The sequence below is a fragment of the Podarcis vaucheri genome (assembly GCF_965113315.1).
Source record: "Podarcis vaucheri genome assembly, chromosome: 14".
In the NCBI taxonomy this organism is placed as follows: Eukaryota; Metazoa; Chordata; class Lepidosauria; order Squamata; family Lacertidae; genus Podarcis; species Podarcis vaucheri.
Window position 1 is genome coordinate 40075283 of NC_138752.1, and position 19996 is coordinate 40095278.

Genomic DNA, 19996 nt, shown 5'->3' on the forward strand with positions numbered 1-19996 from the left:
AGTCAGCAAATTGCATATAGTTCTTTGTGTTGCTGAAATTTATTGCGCCAACGGTTTTCAGTACTTTTGTTTGTTTTTCTTAAGCTTGAACAAAATGAGGGAAGTACATGATAATGTATTTAGATTTTTTACAAGCACATATTCCAGTTCGGTTCTCCTTAATAGCATCTTTAAAGCACATTAAGTGTGCCTTAATTTGCTTCCTCAAATATTTCAGGTGAAATACTTGTGCTGCATTGGGGCATAAAATTAACGTGGGGAACTTTTATTAGCTTTGTTTACTAAATAAAGGTAAAGTAAACATGCTGAATTAGAACACTCCCTAGGGTAGAGATAGCCAAGCGCTTGTCTCCAGCTGTTGTTGGACTCCCAACTTCTATCAGCCGCAGCCACCATTGCCAATGGTATGGATAATGGGAGTTGGAGTCCAGCAACATCTGGAGGCACTATGTGGCCTCCTTGGCTCTAGGGCAGGGTTTCCCAAACTTGGGTCTCCAGCTCTTTTTTTTACTACAACTCCCATCATCCCTAGCTAGCAGGACCCAGTTGTCAGCGATGGTGGGAATTGGAGTCCAAAAACAGCTGGAGACCCAAGTTTGGGAAGCCCTGCTCTAGGGCATTAAAGAGTTTTTTAAAAACCCACTACACATTACTATAATTTATATCAAGATTTTATTTCCAGAATTTTTTCCAGTGCAGCATTTTCCAGAAAACTCACATCACTTCCCTTGGAGGATATGTCATTAGTGCCAGCCGCTTCCCGCACAACTGTACACTCTGTCCAGTGTCATCTAGCATTTCTAATTACTGCCCTGAAGAGGGTATTGCTGTTGTCTTTGTATCTTCTGTGTTCTGCTCTGCCTGACCTGCATTCACCCTTCGTGCCTGTAATATTGGCCTTCTGCCAGCATGGCCTGCTTTGCTCTATTCTTTTGGAGCCTGCAGCGCAAGCAGAACCAAAAAAGTGGCTGAGAGTCTGGTTCCTGTAGTAGTGTGAGCAGACAGTACGTTTACTTTACAAATCCACTGGTGTGCTGTAAGCCAGCATTCTGAATTACTGCCAAATGCTAAGCGGGGTGTACAAGCACACATCTGATTCCCACCCTACACCAAAAGAGAGATTTGTTATTTTAAATATGAAAAGTAAGTGAGTACCAAATATAACCATATTTTGCTGGGCATTATGGCTTATTGATAGGGACATGGGTGATGCTGTGGGTTAAACCACTGTGCCACTTGGGTTTGCCGATCAAGAGGTCGGCAGTTCGAATCCCCGCGATAGGGTGAGCTCCCATTGTTCAGTCCCAGCTCCTGCCAACGTAGCAGTTAGAAAGCACACAGTGCAAGTAGATAAATAGGTACCGCTCTGGCGGGAAGGTAAACGGCGTTTCCGTGCGCTGCTCTGGTTTTGCCAGAAGCGGTTTAGTCATGCTGGCCGCTTGACCTGGAAAACTGCGGACAAACTCTGGCTCCCTCAGCCTATAAAGCGAGATGAGCGCCGCAACCGCAGAGTCGTTCATGACTGGACTTAATTGTCAGAGGTTCCTTTACCTATGGCTTACGGAAATCTGCTCCCCGAGTTTGGTGCTTTTGTGCATTTTTGTATTTTCTTTTTCTCAGTTTGCTGTTTTGGCACTTAGTTTCTTTTATGTGAGTATTCTAATCTGTATTTGATCTTGCTAGCTTTAAATAATGCATAATTTTCATAGTGAACATTAACTTAAGTTCAAATGCATTAAAATGAAATTTGAGGGCTTCAGAAGCATTTCAAATTCGTATTTGGATCAACCAGATAGTAGGGAATCTGGGAAACAAACCACCAGATCTCCCTTCTGCATGTTTGTCCTATGTAATGATACTTGGAAAATTACTCCTAACCGCTGTGGTGCTTCAAAGTTCAACATGTTTGTAAAGTGCTTTGATTCTGCTTACAACAGGGTCATTAGAATCACAACCTCTGGAGTCTGATTCATTTGATGATACAGGCAAATAGATAGCTTTTTTGTGTGCTACATTGCAAAAAAAGATTGTTTTTAAATTGGCAAATTTTAAAAGGCACATTTGGCAAGAGTAAGCCATGTTTTAGGATTACGTGAATGAGCAGCAGTGAGCCTTGGTCTTGGACCCCCACCCAAGCATGTTCAGGTTTTTTTTAATTGACCAGAACTCCACATAATATCAAGACTGATTAGTTTAATCTATGGCTTGTTTGAGCAAGCCAAGGTCAAGCCATGGCTTATGATCCTGGCTTACTAGCAAACCGCTGGCTAACCAGAGTTCCCTGAGTTTGAGTGTTACAGGGAACTTTAGTTCATTTAAAAGTGGTTGCTTTTGATGTCCTTGTGGCATTGCTGGAAGAGGGGAGAGAGAGCACACAATTTCAAGGCTTTCTGCTGCTTTAAACAATGGGTTAGCATCGCATGCAAAACAGGGCAAAGTGTCCCAAAAACCTCACCGAACAGATTATTGTGCATGTCTCAACACGTGCAATTTTAAGGAGTTCAGGGAATAGGAAGGGGGCAAACAGTAGGGTGAAAAGCCTAGAACCCTTTCCTTGTATCTACTTCAGATTAGCTGGCTTTTCTGGTTCTTGAGCTTTTATTGAAGGCAGTTATCTCTGTATTTATATCAATGCTGAATCTCTTATTTGTTTAAGGGGCATCAGCAGAATCTTCACAAGAGGAACAACCGTCACCTTGTGAAGGTAATATGCATGTGTTTGCTGGAAAATCTAAAGTGGATCTAATTATGTGATTTAGGATACATTGTTAAACTTTTGCTAACATGCTGTGTTCTAAACACATGTTTAACCATGGCATCTTGAGTTAGCGTCACATATTTAACATTCTGTATTTGATTCTCTTTCAACAGGGTCAAATGCTGCAGTCAGTATGGAAATCTCAGAACCAGTTGGTAAGTGCAGTTATGTAATACAGCTAGAAGTGCTGTTTGATAGCACTTGACTTGTTTAATTGAAGATACTGCTAATTGAGTCTTTGCTGTTTTATTGTGACAGAACATAGTGTAGCCCCTTTGTACCTGTATTTGAAAATCTTTCAAGCCAGTGGGCAGAAGGTAGATCTGAACATCTACCGAAAGGTTTGAGTGATTTGAAGTTGGTGTGCAAAGGTTTCTGACTACCACTTGTTAAACGATAGTATTGAGAAGGGCTTCTTCCACTTTAAACTAGACTTTTAAAAATAGCAGTGCAGGTTGAGGAGAGGGAATGGAACTGAATTCTTGTGTAAAATGACTGTGATCTCATACAGAAAACAAACTCCTTCTGGGATCAGCATGTGGTCAAGCATTTTCCTTAATTCCTTAAGTGAATGGTATCTAATGTTTTCATTCTGCAAACAGAAGAAGCTTCCATTCACACAATAACCCCTTCCATGAGCATACTCTTCCTTGAATGAAGCAAGAACTTTGAATACCACCAAGTGTGTTGTACTCTCCCTCAAGCCACCCTTTTGTCCCTGCCTCAGTTGAAGGATGGGGAACCTCTGGCACACAAGCCAATCTTATGTCTTCCAGAGTGTCTAATTAGGCCTGTGAGGCCATTCTTTTAAAGCCTTACCTACCTACCCAACAGATGCTGTCAATCCAATGCCAGCTAGTGGGCAGGGCAGGGGGTTGGTTCTTCACTGACTGTACACCCCAATTCCACTGCTGTGGAAGAGTGTGCCATATCCAAACTCTGAGCCGGATTTAACTCTGCTCATCAGCTGGTGAACAGGGGTTAAAACCCTGCTCGGTTTGACTGTGCACATGCAGCCAAAGCTCAGTGCGGGGCTGTTTGCAAAAGCTGATGAGTTTTCAAACAGCGCAGAGCCCTTTGTTTTGCAAGCAGTCCCAAGCTGCTCTTTAAAGCTTCAAAAACCAAAGATTCAAAGAGCAGCACAGGTCTGTTTCCAAAAGGGTTTTCATCCAGTCTCCTGCTGCACTTTGAAGTCCCAACAGTCAAGATTTCAAAGCATAGTGTCACCTGGTGTCACTATGAGATTTCAGACACCTGAAATCTGCCTACCCGTATTCTTCCCACCTCTATTGTGGAATGTCAAGTAAGAGTATATTGATGTCGGGCTTCAAATTCTCAAGTAGTCTCATACTTTAGGTAGACTGACCAGTTTTCATGGGCAATTTTAACTTAGCTCAGTAGGTCACACATGAGGCTCTTAATCTCATGTTTGTAAATTTGAGTCCCATGTTGGGCAAGATCCTTGCACTGCATGGGGTTGGATTAGATGACCCTTGTGGTCCCTTCCATTTCTGTTATTATATTTGAAACACTTTGAACATGAGGAAGGAAGGGACCAAGTGTTTAGTCATCCTCATAAACTGAGTAGTAATTAATAAATATAGGTATACAAAAACTGTATAATCTCTTCAAAAACTGTATAATCTTGACGTGTTTTGTGTATGTTCTGCAACTGAAAATTCTATTGTCTTAAAATAGTCTGCTGATACCTATGAATTGTAGCATGCTTTGAAAATGACTTGTAACATCCAGTTTAGAACAAAGCTTTTGGAAAAGAAGCTTCAGCCAGCAGAACAAGATCAGAAAAGATGGAACTTGCAGCAGTAGAACTTTTAACTGCTTAGATGTAACATACCTGCCTTTGAAGTACCGCTAACCTTTTGTTTTCTCCTAAAAGAAAGCAGATGAAAATTTTCCATTTGTTCAGATAAACTCTTTGCTAAATTCCAGTAGAAAACGGAGAAACGGAAATGTCCCCTGAAGAATCATGGGATCACAAAGAAGAAGCTATTGAACCTGAGTTAGCAAGTGGACCTTCTGGAGATGCAGGACCTACCGAGGAAGGCACCCCGGAAATGATGGAGGAGGAAGAGGAACTACCAAAACCTAAATCTATGATGGCACCACCAGGTGCTCCCAAAAAAGAACATGTAAATGTAGTATTCATTGGACATGTAGGTAAGCTGCTGATAAGCGCAGGGAGGGTGGGGGCATAATATGTTTTTTAACCTGATCTTATTACTGGGACCATCTTTAATGCTTTCAGAGTATACCTTTTTAGATGCTAATGTTAGATTCTATATAAAATTGCAGGTTTGCCTTTCATACAGATTGGCAAAAGTTTAAAGAATATAGTAAGTTTGCTAGCGACAGTGCAGGCTTAGGCATGTCTTCTTTGAAGTTTAGTGGGACTTGGTCCCAGAGGATTTTATAGGATGGCAACCTAATAATTATCCTCCTTGGAAGAGTTCAGAATAGTGTGCATAGTCAACCCTTCCTTTCTTCCGTGTCTCACCAAAACAAATAGGTGCAGCAGAGAGTGACTCATTCACGATTACTGCTGAGTAGACATCTGAAGCACAGGAAGCTGTAATAATCTAGTTGTCTGCCTGCCTAACTCAGTATTATCTTCTTTGACTGGAAGCAGCTCTTTAGAGCAGGGGTTGGCAACCTAAGGCCCATGGGCCACAAGGAAGCTCCTGCAGCCAGTGAGAAGCTGCACACGCCTCCTCCGTGCTGGAAGGAGCGCCAGAAATAGCGTTTGTGCGTGCGTGCATGTGCGCACTCCGGCCCACAGTGGCATCTGCAGGACCGTGAACCGGCCCAAGCCACAAAAACTTTGCCGACCCCTGCTCTAGAGTCTCAGACAGCAGTGTTTTCAGTGCTTGCTACTGAATCCTTTCAAGTGGGTGTGTCAGGGTAGGTCCAGTGGTACCTGCTATTCAGGAATACCTCTGGCTATGCAGGGAACCTTTGGCCCTCCGGATGTTGTTGAATTATAACTCCCATCATCTCTGGCCACTGACCACGCTTGCTGAGGCTGATGGGAGTTGTAGTTCAACAACATTGAGGGTCAAAGTTTTCCGACACTTGCTCTCGCATATGCATTGCTTGTCAAGTAAATGACTTGGTTGCAGTTATGCATAAAGCTGATAAACCTGAAATTATAATGGTTGGTTAATGCATAATGCAGCAGGGAGGGGGGAGGAACTGCTAATTAGAATTCCTGCTTGCTCATATGACGTGGTGTCTGGGCTCTTTCTCCTTAATAAGAAGTCTCCTTGCAGGGAGAGTAAAATAAATAAAGTGCTTGTTAAGGACACTGACATCTAGAACTAATGCTGTGGACTTTAAAACAAGAAACAGCAGCAGCAGCAGCATACAGAGAATAGAAAAGGGCATGATTTGCTCCACATCCTTTCAAAATCATTTGCACACTTAGTGTGCCTTCATATGTTCATTACATCCTCCTTTACAGAACAACTTACCTCTCAAACTGCCCAGTTAAACTCCGTTATTGGATCCACTCATTTTGTTGCTAGTTCATTTTATGAAGCAATGCATTTTTAGAAAAGGAATTTTTTTTAACAATGGAAGATTTTTCTTAGCATTTCCACAGGCAATTTTTGACCCCGCATCATTGGTGATACTAATATGAAAGACAAAAGAATATCATGATGGGGAAATCCAACACTTTAATAGAATGAGAGAAGTAGCTTAGGTGGTTGGGGAAAGCTTACTTTGAAAATCCATTTTTCTTTAAAAAATTGCTCTCTACATTTTTTTGGCTAGATGCTGGCAAATCAACAATTGGAGGACAAATAATGTAAGCAGCTTAATTTATCAAATCTTTGAAACGTTTGTGCTTGATTGCTTTTGTTGACGTAGACTTACCTGCAGTGCAGCATTAGTCTGAATCTCTTTCCAATTGTTTTCTTTCTATTGTGAAGTCTATTGTAAATGCCCATAGACATTTTCCTAACCTTTCCTGTAGTTCTGCAGTTTAGACCAGGATAGTGAACATGAGGCCTTCCAGATGTTACTGGACTCCATCTCCCATCAGCCTCAGCCAGCATGACCAATAGAGATGATGGAAGTTGGAGTCCAGCAACATCCAGAGAGCCACAGGTTTCCCCAGTCCTGATACAGATTACAAAATTGTCATATGCCCATACTAAATGCTGTTTCTCAATGTAAATGTTTGATCATTTAATTAATAATTAATTAATTTTTATAATGAATGATTTTAGAATGTTGTTTATGTTGTACTTTTGTACTGTTTTATTGTTGTTAGCCGCCCTGAGCCCGGCTTCGGCTGGGGAGGGCGGGATATAAATAAAATTTATTATTATTATTATTATTATTATCAAAACCTGCTTCTCATGCAGCACTGTAGTCCAGGTTTTCCCATACTTGGGTTTCCAGCTGTTATTGGACTATAACTCCCATTCCTGTCTAGCAGAACCAGTGATCAGGGATGATGGGAATTGTAGTCCCAAAACAGCTTGTCTTAACTATTTTCTGTGGATTGGCTATCTTTATATGCTGCTGTGTATGCCAATGAAGCAGTGAGCTGTATGGATGGTTTATTTACCTTTCTGATGGTTTATTTACCACCTCATTCTATCTCCTTAAAAATAAAGCTGCTTTCTGCAGGCAGCTTCTACATTCTAAACAACATACGGATCTATTTTTTTCTAGGTACTTGACAGGCATGGTTGATAAAAGAACACTTGAAAAATATGAAAGAGAAGCTAAAGAAAAAAACAGAGAAACCTGGTATGAAACCCCCTACATCTTATGATGAAGATGCTTTAACCTATGTGGATTGTTTTTCCCCTCTCTCTTTGGCAAGAAATAGATAAAGTTCCTGGAGAGCAGGTTCTGACTTAAGAGAATACCAGCTTAGGGGCTGAGTGAGGAGGAGCCTCTGTTACCTGTCGTAGTTGATGGGTTGCAGCCATTGTTAGTCTACTCAGAGTAACATTGCTGCATTTGCAGCACTGAAGTGACATCTCTAGGGCACAAGCCTGGGCAGTGTATATGGAGGTCCTGGCTTGCCCAGACGGCAGGACCTCCCCTCTCGGCCTCACTGATGTGGTCCAAAGGAAAGGAAAGCAATACATCTGCACCAGCTTAGCTGCAGGAGTTGCCTGAAGGAAGCATACAAGATGCCATCTAGCTGCCATCCAGCTTCCTTAGGGACTCCACTCTGGGTTTATGTAGGGGTTACTTCCTAACCTTTTCTTCTCCTGAAGATGGCTAGCAAGGCAGTCGGTACACGTTTTCTAGAAATGCTCTCCTTTACTTCAGTTGTATGCTAGAATGCTGGGCTTTGAAAGCACAGTCAGCTGCCTCGCCCAGTTCTTGCGAGTTTCTGGGGATGTTCAGATACATTTTTTTGTGCCTAGATGGCTTTTGAGAACCATTGAGCCGCACAGTGCTAGTGTGATCACACTTTTCCCTCTCCCTGTAGGTACCTCTCCTGGGCCTTGGACACAAACCAGGAAGAAAGAGACAAAGGTAAAACAGTGGAAGTGGGCCGTGCCTATTTTGAAACGGAGAAGAAACACTTCACAATTTTAGATGCTCCAGGGCATAAGAGCTTTGTCCCAAATATGATTGGTGGTGCTTCTCAAGCTGATCTAGCTGTCTTGGTAAGAAATCATTCAGTCCCTCTCTGTGTTAAGGAGCCCTTGGCAGATGTTTAGCTGAAAAAACCTGTTACTGTTTTTTACTGATGTACGTTTCTTGCAGCTGTAGTGACCTGTCTCATGGTCTCATTTTATTTCATTTTTTACTCTGTGTATGCATCAACTAAGGCAGGGGTATGGAACCTTTTTCAGCCTGGAGTCACATGCCAGTGCAGGGGTGGGTGTAGAGGCAAAATTGAATGGAGCAACAAAGTTAATTTTTAGTATACTAGACAACTTCCTACACTTGTTTGCAGACCCATCTCGATCCTCCATCTGGACGAGAAAAAGCCGTTAGTAGAGTTCAGGGACACCTTCTAACCATACAAAAACATTTGGAGTGGAAAGCAGGGACAATGAATGGTGAGGCTTGTGTAAAGTTTCGAGGGCCACACATCAAGGCCTGGAGGGCCACATTTGGCCCCTGAACCTGAGGTTCCACATCCCCGTTCCTAAGGAATTAGTAGTTGTAAGATAATGGCTTTTTATATAAAAATTGTAGTCTTGAGATTATTTGAACAGTTGACTTAAAAGAGCAATCCTCAACATAGGTCACCTTGCAAGGCCTAAAATCTCTGACAGTTCTTAATTCTAACTGGAGAAGAGCAAGGAATTGAGCTATAGCCCTAATAATTCAAACATTGTTGATTTATCTCCCTTCCAACTAGGTTATCTCTGCAAGGAAAGGAGAGTTTGAAACTGGTTTTGAGAAAGGGGGACAAACGAGAGAGCATGCCATGTTAGCGAAAACTGCAGGCGTAAAACATTTAATAGTTCTTATTAATAAAATGGATGATCCAACTGTGAACTGGAGCAATGAAAGGTGAGTAGAACTCTTGTTAAATTCTTGTTTTGTTTTTACGTGTTTTATCTACAGTGTGTATGTTATCTTTTTGTATTAGAAATGAGATTGGTCTTCTCCAGCCTAATATAACCTGTTGTCCTAAATTCTGGAAACCCAGGTGGAGTTATTCCAGAGCTACAAGGAAGATTAAATGTTGACATTGGGGTGCAAGATCACTCCCATTACATGACTAAAATGCATGCTGCAGAAATACAGGACTCTTTTTCACACAAGCCCTGTTGACCCATAACTAAAATTCCTGCATGTGGCTTTACTACCTTAGTATTCATGTGGCAATCAGATCATCAAGCAGTCAGATCATCAAGCCCTCTTTTATATGCCCTCACAGTAGTTAGAATGGGGACAGCAAGGACGTCACTGGAATGGCCCCTAGAATTTGGAATAATCCCTCAAATTAGACATGATGAAGAGCCCATCTCTGGCTGTTTTCTATAGGAGCTTATTTCAGGAGGTCCGCTGATGCTCAAATAAGTTTTCATGCTGTCATTTTTGCCTTCACAATAAGTTTAAATACTGTATATTTCCTTGAATATTGTAGAAAGGGCTATAATAGCTCATGGCACTTGTCATGGTCCTCCGTGCGCCAGTAGCAGTTTAGTCATGCTGGCCACATGACCAAGAAAGCTGTCTGTGGACAAACACTGGCTCCCTCAGCCTGAAAGCGAGATGAGTGCCGCAACCCCATAGTTGACTTTGACTGGACCGAACCGTCCAGGGATCCTTTACCTTTTACCTTAATAGCTCGGGGGTCCTAGATTTTGTTCCTGTCATCCCCTTTAAAGGTTCAGCTAGTAAGTAATGGGGGAAGACCCCTGTCTTTGTCTGAGATGAGAGACTGGGCACCTACTGTCACTGCTGAGCTAGCTGGAATAGTCTGACCTAGTACAGTGGTACCTCGGGTTACAGACACTTCAGGTTACATACGCTTCAGGTTACAGACTCCACTAACCCAGAAATAGTACCTTGGTTAAGAACTTTGCTTCAGGATGAGAACAGAAATCATGGTCCGGCGGCAGCAGGAGGCCCCATTAGCTAAAGTGGTGCTTCAGGTTAAGAACAGTTTCAGGTTAAGAACGGACCTCTGGAACGAATTAAGTACTTAACCCGAGGTACCATTGTATAAGTGAGCAGTTGCTAATTCACATCTCCCCTTTACATACTAAGCCTGTGCTTTGCAAAGAATGCTGCCAGATTCACCCATGTGCAGTCTGACACAGTACAGTCTTACAAGGGCTACCACAATGTCATTCTCCTTGATTCCCACAAACCTCTAAACCTGTTTATACAAGGACTATCCCTTATAGTAGAGGAAGGCAAAGATACCTGCGAAATTTACAGTAGATTGGCAAGGATTTGTGGCTCCCAGTTGCTTAACAATAACAACGACAAAAAGGGACCTTTTGCCCCACTCCCCTTTCCATTAGCCCACTATAATGAAGAAAGGATAACCAGGAGTCGGCTTTTGTATGAAAGAACCATGAGCTCAGTTGAGTTCTGGTGCTGAAAATGAATCCTAGGATCAAAATGTACATAGAGACACCCTCTTCTTTCATTTGGCATGTGTCTCTTCCATCTGGCTCTTGCTGGTAGATTTTCAGATTCTAATACAAAGCAGATCTAACAAGTCTGCCCAGCCCTGCTCTCTATAGCCTCCCTTCTACATTGGTGCCTATGATTGTTGGCAGATAAACAGCTCCATCAAAGTTTCTGGATAAAGGCAGGTGGTTTTGGGTGGCGCTGTGGGTAAAAGCCTCAGCGCCTAGGGCTTGCCGATCGAAAGGTCGGCAGTTCGAATCCCTGCGGCGGGGTGCGCTCCCGTTGTTCGGTCCCAGCGCCTGCCAACCTAGCAGTTCGAAAGCACCCTCGGGTGCAAGTAGATAAATAGGGACCGCTTACTAGCGGGAAGGTAAACGGCGTTTCCGTGTGCGTCTCTGGCTCGCCAGAGCAGCGATGTCACGCTGGCCACATGACCCGGAAGTGTCTCCGGACAGCGCTGGCCCCCGGCCTCTTGAGTGAGATGGGCGCACAACCCCAGAGTCTGTCAAGACTGGCCCGTACGGGCAGGGGTACCTTTACCTTTATTTGGGAAAGATGTTCACTTGAACTTGATTCAAGCTCAGATCAATCAAGAAAGCATTGCAAGGTGAAATGTAAAGAGAAACTGGCAGTATCACACAACTCCTTGCCCCAGTGTCTCACCCTAGCACCTTTGACATAGCTGTTCCAAGACCATCCAAAGTCTGTTAAGGTTTTTCTTCTGTTGGGTGAAACTTTCAGGTATGAGGAATGTAAAGAGAAATTGGTGCCATTCTTGAAGAAAGTTGGCTTCAATCCGAAAAAAGATATTCACTTCATGCCCTGCTCTGGATTGACTGGAGCAAACCTCAAGGAACAATCGGACTTCTGTCCTTGGTATATGTATGTATCTTTATCTTTATTTTATTTAATGTAATGCCCTGCTTTTCTGTGGAGAGCTAGATCCAAAGCAGCAAATGCAAAATGCCACATGTCATAAACCCCTGTAAAATCATATTTAAGTAGTCTTAATAAAAATAGCTGTTACTGACCCACATAGCAGCAGAGAATCAAAATAGTTTCACACTTCAGTGCAGTCACCACCATTAACCGTAAAAGGCCTGCCTGAACAAGTGAGTTTCAAGCACCTGCCCTAAACTACACAACTTTCCAAAGACATCTGAAAGCTGTCCTGTATCAGGAAGTTTTAAATGTTTGATATCTCACTGTGTTTTTATATTATGTTGGAAGCTGCCCAGAGTGGCTGGCTGGGTTGTTGTTGTTGTTATTTCATCATCATTATTGACGAGAGCAAGCCTGATAGACCTGTTGGTGTCTGTCACAGCACACTTCCAATCTGGGTCAAGAGGAAACTTTCTGAAACAGGCAGTTTCAGCTTAGGCCCAGGTAGTCGTTCAGAGTGTTGGGGAGAGCAGGCCCATGGGAAGGTTGCCATTGGCCAGCCTCTTAGTGATTGCCTAGAGCACTGAGGTGGGGAGAGTGCTCCAGACTACTTAAGGGACACCCCAGTTTGTGAGCTGATATTTGTTTTGTGTCCTTGAAGAAAAGTGATCAGGCCAGTACTGATGTGATCACAAGGCAAGTGGCTGCTCAAATAGCCCTTCTGCAAATCCTTTCTGTTAAAATTTGATTATCTGCAGATTTGATCCAGGTTAAAACTTAAGCACTGCTGGTAGGTTGGTAGCTTTGAACTATTTTTGAAGCTACATTTTCAAAGGAACCATTATCAAAGCTAGGGCACCTGTCTGTATTTTTTGTTGCCTCAGTTAAGATGGCAAGCGAGAATTCTTACAGTCTTCTAACCTTTGTACAGTTCCTAGGAATATTTAAATGTCTTTATGATGGTAGGGAAAATAACTTTATATTAGATTTGGTAGAATTTATGCTTATACAGTGGCTTTAAAAGTTGGTAATTCATGAATGTGATGCAGGTATATTCATCTCATGAATAATGTTACTGTATCAGAAGTTAACTGTCTCCAAGAACCATTATAGGTCAAAATCTTAAACAAGACAAAGACATACCATGGATTTGCATGACATTATTTTCCCTCCTCTCTTTTTCAGTGGGCTACCGTTTATTCCATATCTGGATAACTTGCCAAATTTCAACAGACCGGTTGATGGACCAATCAGGCTGCCAATTGTTGATAAATATAAGGTACCCAAATAACAGCTACCTTGAAGATATGACACAATTGCTTTAGTTGCTCAGTTTCTCATTTATAGTTGGCTGTGTCTCATGGCTGCTTCCTTCTTCCCCCCAAATATGTTAATCCGAAGCCTGCCATTGGACTAAAATGTGCAAAATGCAATTGAATTGTTCTTCTATTATCTAGGTACTGTACCTTAACCTGTTTTGGTGACATATGACTGTTGGGAGTGTTAAGAACATAGGGCCATATTCAGCTGACGCATTGCGCTAGCACAAAGTTTTCCACTAGCGTGATAGAACTTCCCCCTTTTACACCCCCAGGCCCTCCTCAGATCTGGGAGAGAAGCCCTAGAAGAATGTGCAGGGAGAGGAGAGGAGAGATAATTTGCACTCACTAAATGATCTCTCTAGCGCAACATTGAATACAACTCGTAGTAATATTTTAGAACATTTCCCTGCAGTCAATGGAATTATTAAAACATGCAACCTATAGTTCTCAAGCTGAAGACTTTGTTATTCTGTGACTGAACTGGAGTGTGCGTGCGTGCACCCTTAATGCACTCTTCTGGTTCCATTTTCTGTAAATGTAATGTCATAGCAATATGTGTAATTTTATCACAATGAAAAGATTGAGATGAACTGAAATGCATGTGTCACATTATTCAGCGAGCACTGAGTACTGAGTCCCATTCACTTGAATGAGAGAATTAAGCAGAATTTTAAACATTAAACTTTCCCCATTGGTATCAGTGGGACTAAAAATGGCATAGCTTTGTCTTAGGTGTCTACTGAAAATTGGACAGTATCACTGCCTGAGAGTTGCTTACACATGGAGTTGGATACAAAGATTTTCTCCCTCTGTCAAAGGGAGTCCCCCTTGAATGAGGGATGGGAGCCTTTGGAATCCAATCCAGAGCATTTAACTGGCATCATAGTTGCAGGACTTTCATTAGTCTATGGTAGACTTGATAAATTCCACAGCTGAGTTGGTAGTATGTCATGCTTACCTGTTTAAATCCACCAGGTCCTGAAGGTCTCACAAAAACGAGTAACCCAGCTAAAATTCAGCTAACACCAGCTGAAGTTTAGCATTCCTAAACCTCAGCCCCAAATAAATCTCTCTCCCCTCCCCCAAGTATTAAGATTTGTCTTTGCACCCTACCCTATCCTCAGAGTGTCTGTGTGGCCACCTAACAAGGTGCAGTTGCTGGTGGTAAGGAGGTGCTCTCATGTGATCTTAAATATAAGGGTGATAACATGTAGATGTGAGCATACAGTTACCTAGTGGTTACTCCCAATATTTTACCCCTTGGGTTTAATTTATCTCCAGCAAAAGCTCCTTACTGCTTTGATTGAAATTCCTTAGCACTATGCCAGATATTCTCTTTTGTAAAGCGCGATAGGCTCTATTTTGCTGATTTAAAAAACAACCTTTCTTTCCATGTTGAAGGATATGGGCACGGTAGTTCTGGGAAAGCTGGAATCAGGCTCTATCTGCAAAGGACAGCAGCTTGTGATGATGCCAAACAAGGTACGGCACGTTTTCCTCTTAAGAAGCTTAACTTTCTGGTGTTAAGCCTACAGAATAATTCTGAGGTTGAAAATCGGCATTCCCCTGTGAGGTTTCTTTTTTGCTCTTGAGAAGGCTTAGTGTGCTTAGGCACTAATAAGCAGAAATATGCACATGATCAGCCTAGTTTTAGTTTGAGGAACTCCTGAAACATGTGCTGCTGGTTTTTTATTATTTGCAATTAGCAGGATCCTAGTCGGAAATGCTGTGGTTTACCCTGCCCAGAGTTGGGTTGTTTTATCTTGCCACCAACGCAGACAAGCTCTTGAGCTGCTTGAAATATGCTGTCCATTAGTGTTGAGTGTATGCTGTGGCTACTTTTTATGCATAGGCTCGCTAAGTTTCAGCTCAAATATCTTATCTGTGCTAGGTAGCCTAAAACATTTCAGATTTTCCATTTTTAAAAAAGGTTGCTTAGAAAAAGTAGAGAACAAGTCATCCTAAACCACCAATCTCTTCCGTCTTTAAGGCAGAAAATTCCACTGCTGCACTTCTTTTCCTGGAAGCTTTCCAGAGCTTGGGTCTCACGCACCCATGTAAAATTCATACCTTGTGGTTCTGAATTCTGTATCTGTTGGAGCAACTTTTGAAACCCAGCTTACTCTGCCTTGCATACTTTATGTGAACCCTGTTCATTATTAACAGACCAATGGAAAGTTAAAAGCTATATGTTAAGAACTCCAAGTCCCTGCTACAAACCATCAGGTTTATCTGATTTTGGCATGAGTTGGCTCCTTTCAAAACAGGTGTTTCTCAGAAATACTCCTCCAAGCAAGTTGCCTTGTTTCACAACCCTGTATTGGTTTCATGTTGTGTCTGAAATCTGAGCGTGGGGCATCTGGTTCCAAGAGATATAAATAACCAACACCCAGTTTTCTCTGTTCACCTTCATGACTCCAGTCATCAGCAAAACAGAGGCTGGGATTTTTTTTGGGGGGGGGGGTTAACGTTCAAAATACAAATTTTAAATGTGTTTCTAGACTTACCAAATAGCAAGATTAAGTTAATAGTCATTGTGTTGGAGAGGCAGAGGGAAGTGAAGTTTCTGCTAATAGAGGAGCCTTCTGGGAGAGAGGAGAGGATCCTTTGGTGCGAGGTATAAAGGGTAGAAGGGATGCGGGTGGCGCTGTGGGTTAAACCACAGAGCCTAGGACTTGCCGATCAGAAGGCCGGCAGTTCGAATCCCCGCGACGGGGTGAGCTCCCGTTGCTCGGTCCCTGCTCCTACCAACCTAGCAGTTCGAAAGCACGTCAAAGTGCAAGTAGATAAATAGGTACCGCTCCAGCGGGAAGGTAAACGGCGTTTCCGTGCGCTGCTCTGGTTTGCCAGAAGCGGCTTAGTCATGCTGGCCACATGACCCGGAAGCTGTACGCCGGCTCCCTCGGCCAATAAAGCGAGATGAGCGCTGCAACCCCAGAGTTGGCCACAACTGGACCTAATGGTCAGGGGTCCCTTTACCTATAAAGGGTAGAGAATGAGCAAAGTAGATGTGTTGGGGAAGCACTGTTTTGTTTAGGGTTTTTTTTTTTGTTTCTGGATTTGATAGTTTAGTTTTACCAAGCCCTTCCTTGTATCCAATGGAGTTTTCCTCAGAGCAGACTTTTGAAAATTTATGGACCTACATAAATCATGTTCATTAATTTCAGTGGGTCTTCTGAGTAAAACTAGCAATGGATACAGCCTCATGTGTTTAAATTATTGTAAGCAACTTTGGGGGGAGGGAGAAATGTTGCAAATTGCTAGAGTGGTCTGGAGCAAGGAAAGGTTTGACTAGCTTGCAAGTTCTTCTGTAACAGTATTTGGCTTTTTCCTTGCAAAAGGCCAGGGAGAAGAGGATATGATAGTTTTGCCTTAAATGTTCTGCTGACTGCAAATATTTAGTGACTTCCTGGCTATTGCATTCAGTTACTTCACCAGTAACTCTGGAGCAGCAGAATTAAACCTGCTTGCCTTGAGCATAAGCAAACATGAATGTTCTCTGCAGAATGTCCATCAGTTTATTTGTGTGTGTTCATCAATAGGCCGGCATACTGTGGTGGTTTGTGATCCCACTATGTGGGGTTCTGTGTTAGACTTTTTAAAATATACTTTTAATGAAGGATTTTTTTATATATATAAAAATTGAATAACAGGGCAATGAATACATACTGCATTATAGAAAAGGAAACTTTTTAAAGTATTTTTGTACAAATGTACAAATATATAAAACTTTTTTAAAGGGGGGGGGGAGTTAACTACACAATATAAAAGCCACCTCCCCTGCCTCCTGATCTCCCAGAACCAGAAGAGATATGAAGAGGGTGGAGCAAAGACAGAGAAGTCTCAGGTGGCTTGGAAAAAACTCTGGCAAGGAGTTTGCGAGCTGCAAATAAAAGGTTTTAATTGTTTTAAGTGCAACATACAATATGACACTAGATGGTGATGCTGAGCCTTATGGAAAATTCAATGTTGTTTTTTTAAAAAAACGCTTTTTAAAAAAGCATTTTCAGAACGTTTTATATATGTGTGTGGATTCCACCTTAGGCAGCTATGAGAAGGTGGGGACTTTACTGCCTCATTGGGGCAAGACCTACTGGGAAGAGTTGCTGGGATCACTAGGCCTGTGCTGTTTTGGTTTATTTGAAAAACGTTAACTTCACTGACAGTGGGTGTTTTATTGCCGACCTGCTCCTGATAACTGTTTTTATCAATTCTAATGTTTAAGTTTATGTTGCTGTAAATGACTTAAATGTTTATCTGGCTTTTTGCAACCAAGTGTTATATAAATTTTGTTTGATGAATAAATAAAAATGTTTTAAAGCCTTAACGTTGCTTTCTTGAAGCATAATGTGGAAGTCCTTGGGATCCTTTCCGATGATGTAGAAACTGAATCAGTAGCTCCAGGTGAAAATCTGAAGATTCGACTGAAAGGAATTGAAGAGGAGGAGATCCTCCCAGGGTTTATACTCTGTGATCTTAATAACCTGTGTCATTCAGGACGCACTTTTGATGCTCAGGTATGTTTGTTGGAAAACCATGATTGATTTTTAACCGATAAATGAATAATACTAGAGTTGGTTGATTCAGATATGCATAGGTTGAGGGTATATCAGCAATTAAATCTTGTTCAGAAATCAGTGGTATCAATGTGCGAATTAAATTGTTAATCCTTGATTTGAAAGTCTTCACCTTCTAGAAAAGAAATTCTGTTTACTTGCAAGTTAGTTAATTTTCCTAGCGTATATTTCTGCTTGAAGCAATATCTTCCTCCAGAGGGAAAGAGAGATGAGGGAATTACTACCCAATATCCATAAGAAATTGGTGTTTTTCTACATTATGTTTACTTAGTTATTCTTATTGATTACAGATAGTGATAATTGAGCATAAATCCATCATCTGCCCAGGTTACAATGCGGTGCTGCATATTCATACCTGTATTGAAGAAGTTGAGATCACAGTGAGTATTGCTCTCATCTTCTTAGATTAAAAGATACACAATGGTGGCAAAAGGTTTGAGTGAAGTGTCTATTAATTGTGCAGATGGGTTTTTTTGTCTCTGTTTTTGCTGTGTATTTAGTAATCTCCCACTGCCACCATTTGATGGTCTCAGCATCATGTTGTAATGACCTATGGCTAAATGCAGTCCAAATGGTGTCCAAACTTTTTTCAAAGAGGGCCAGATTTGATGAAGTGAAGGCCGACCAAAGTTGTTAAGCCTTTTTTAGGAAATAAACTGCCGCAGAGGCTGGATTAAATTGATCGGCGGGCCAGATTAGACCCCCGAAACGGACTTTGGGCATGCCTGATTTAATAGCCCAGTGCATTCGTGTAATTCAAAATCATTATGTTTTGAAACAGTATTTTACTAAGAATATTGAAAGTATATCAGGTGAAGTAACAGGGTAAAAATACTTGTGAAAGGAATATATAGTGGTACATCCACCTAAGTTATACTCTAAGTACACCCATTAAAATTAATGGACCTAAATTAGCCATGCTTATTAATTTAAGTGGGTCTGCTCTGAATTGTACTAGCATTGGATACAACCTATCGTTCTTCCTGTACTTCTTTTGAGGTCTTGAGCTTCTTTTGAGAGAGGCTTTATTTCAGCTTAAGGGGGTGGGGAAGAACCAAATAACAATGAAACTGTTGTGGTTTTTCCTGCTGGACACCTCATAAACAGCTATTAAAGGACTGGGGCTTCTGTTGGAAAAAGAGAGCCTGTGTTTTATATCTTTTCTCTTTCCTTCTGTAGGCCTTAATCTGTCTGGTAGACAAAAAATCAGGAGAGAAAAGCAAGACACGGCCCCGTTTTGTTAAACAAGATCAAGTATGTATTGCCCGTTTAAGGACGGCAGGAACTATCTGCCTTGAGACATTCAAAGACTTCCCTCAGATGGGTCGATTCACCTTAAGAGATGAGGGTAAGAGGATTTGAAAATGGCTTGGTTTTTTGTTTTTTGTTTTACTTTGTGTTGCTGAATCATAGAAAATAAAATTCCATGCTTTGGATGTATCGGCTTTTGCCAGCTTTAATTCTGGAAGGCACATATATGACAGCCTTTCCCACCCTGGTGCCTTCCAGACTACAAGTCCTGTGAGGCTTGGCCAAACAGGCCAGTGGTCAGGATGCTGAAAGCTGTAATCCAAAACATCTGCAGGGGCACCAGGGCTGGGAAGGCTTGGAAGATGATACAGTGGTACCTCGGGTTAAGTATTTAATTCATTCTGGAGGTCCATTCTTAACCTGAAACTGTTCTTAAGCTGAAGCACCACTTTAGCTAATGGGGCCTCCTGCTGCTGCTGCGCTGCCGCTGCACGATTTCTGTTCTCATCCTGAAGCAAAGTTCTTAACCCGAGGTACTATTTCTGGGTTAGCGGAGTCTGTAACCTGAAGCGTATGTAGCCTAAAGCGTATGTAACTCGAGGCACCACTGTATCTCAAACTGCTGACTGTCATATATAAACAGCACTGCATGTCAGTTGTTGAAAATCAATTGAACTTTAGTAAATATCCAGAGGAATGTCAAAATTGGCATAGAATTTAGGGGGAGCAAATTGGTTTGGGCTGAAATGCAGATTCTCTGGTACAAAAAAAAAAAAAATCAGAAGCCTTCTATCCATTTCCATTGTTGGGGAGGGAGATTTTATTACAGTTCATTAAGAAGAGCATAACCTTCTCTGCAAAAACTAGTGTGTAGATTGAGGTAGCACTATCTACATTCATATGCAGCACTAAATGGTTTCTTTCTGCCATGGTTTGTTGAACAAACCAGGTTCTGACAAGCAAAATAACTGTGGCTTATTCCACTTAACATTGGTTTGATTTTCTAATTTTTTTTGCTTTGCTCCTTTATCGCCATGTGCATATGGGGCAAAATGCAAAAACGAAGGAGGGTTAAGCCCAAGGTTCAGAGGTAACGAGAAAACATGTTTAAT

At 41.8% G+C, this 19996-nt stretch overlaps 1 protein-coding gene across 3 annotated transcripts in view; it reads left to right on the forward strand.

The window, feature by feature from the left end:
- GSPT1 (G1 to S phase transition 1) overlaps window positions 1-19996 on the forward strand; it is a 36518-nt gene that overhangs the window by 14524 nt on the left and 1998 nt on the right. For 2 of the 3 annotated variants that reach the window (XM_082200081.1, XM_082200079.1), the window contains exons 2-14: window positions 2657-2704; window positions 2872-2913; window positions 4709-4936; window positions 6551-6584; window positions 7460-7537; window positions 8235-8415; window positions 9120-9274; window positions 11594-11734; window positions 12920-13013; window positions 14458-14538; window positions 17400-17573; window positions 17924-18013; window positions 18813-18981. In XM_082200081.1, coding sequence (XP_082056207.1) covers window positions 2892-2913; window positions 4709-4936; window positions 6551-6584; window positions 7460-7537; window positions 8235-8415; window positions 9120-9274; window positions 11594-11734; window positions 12920-13013; window positions 14458-14538; window positions 17400-17573; window positions 17924-18013; window positions 18813-18981 — 1447 coding nt within the window. In that variant the 5' untranslated portion in view covers window positions 2657-2704; window positions 2872-2891. The remainder of the gene's footprint in view (window positions 1-2656; window positions 2705-2871; window positions 2914-4708; window positions 4937-6550; window positions 6585-7459; window positions 7538-8234; window positions 8416-9119; window positions 9275-11593; window positions 11735-12919; window positions 13014-14457; window positions 14539-17399; window positions 17574-17923; window positions 18014-18812; window positions 18982-19996) is intronic. The other variant, XM_082200080.1, reaches the window with a different exon arrangement.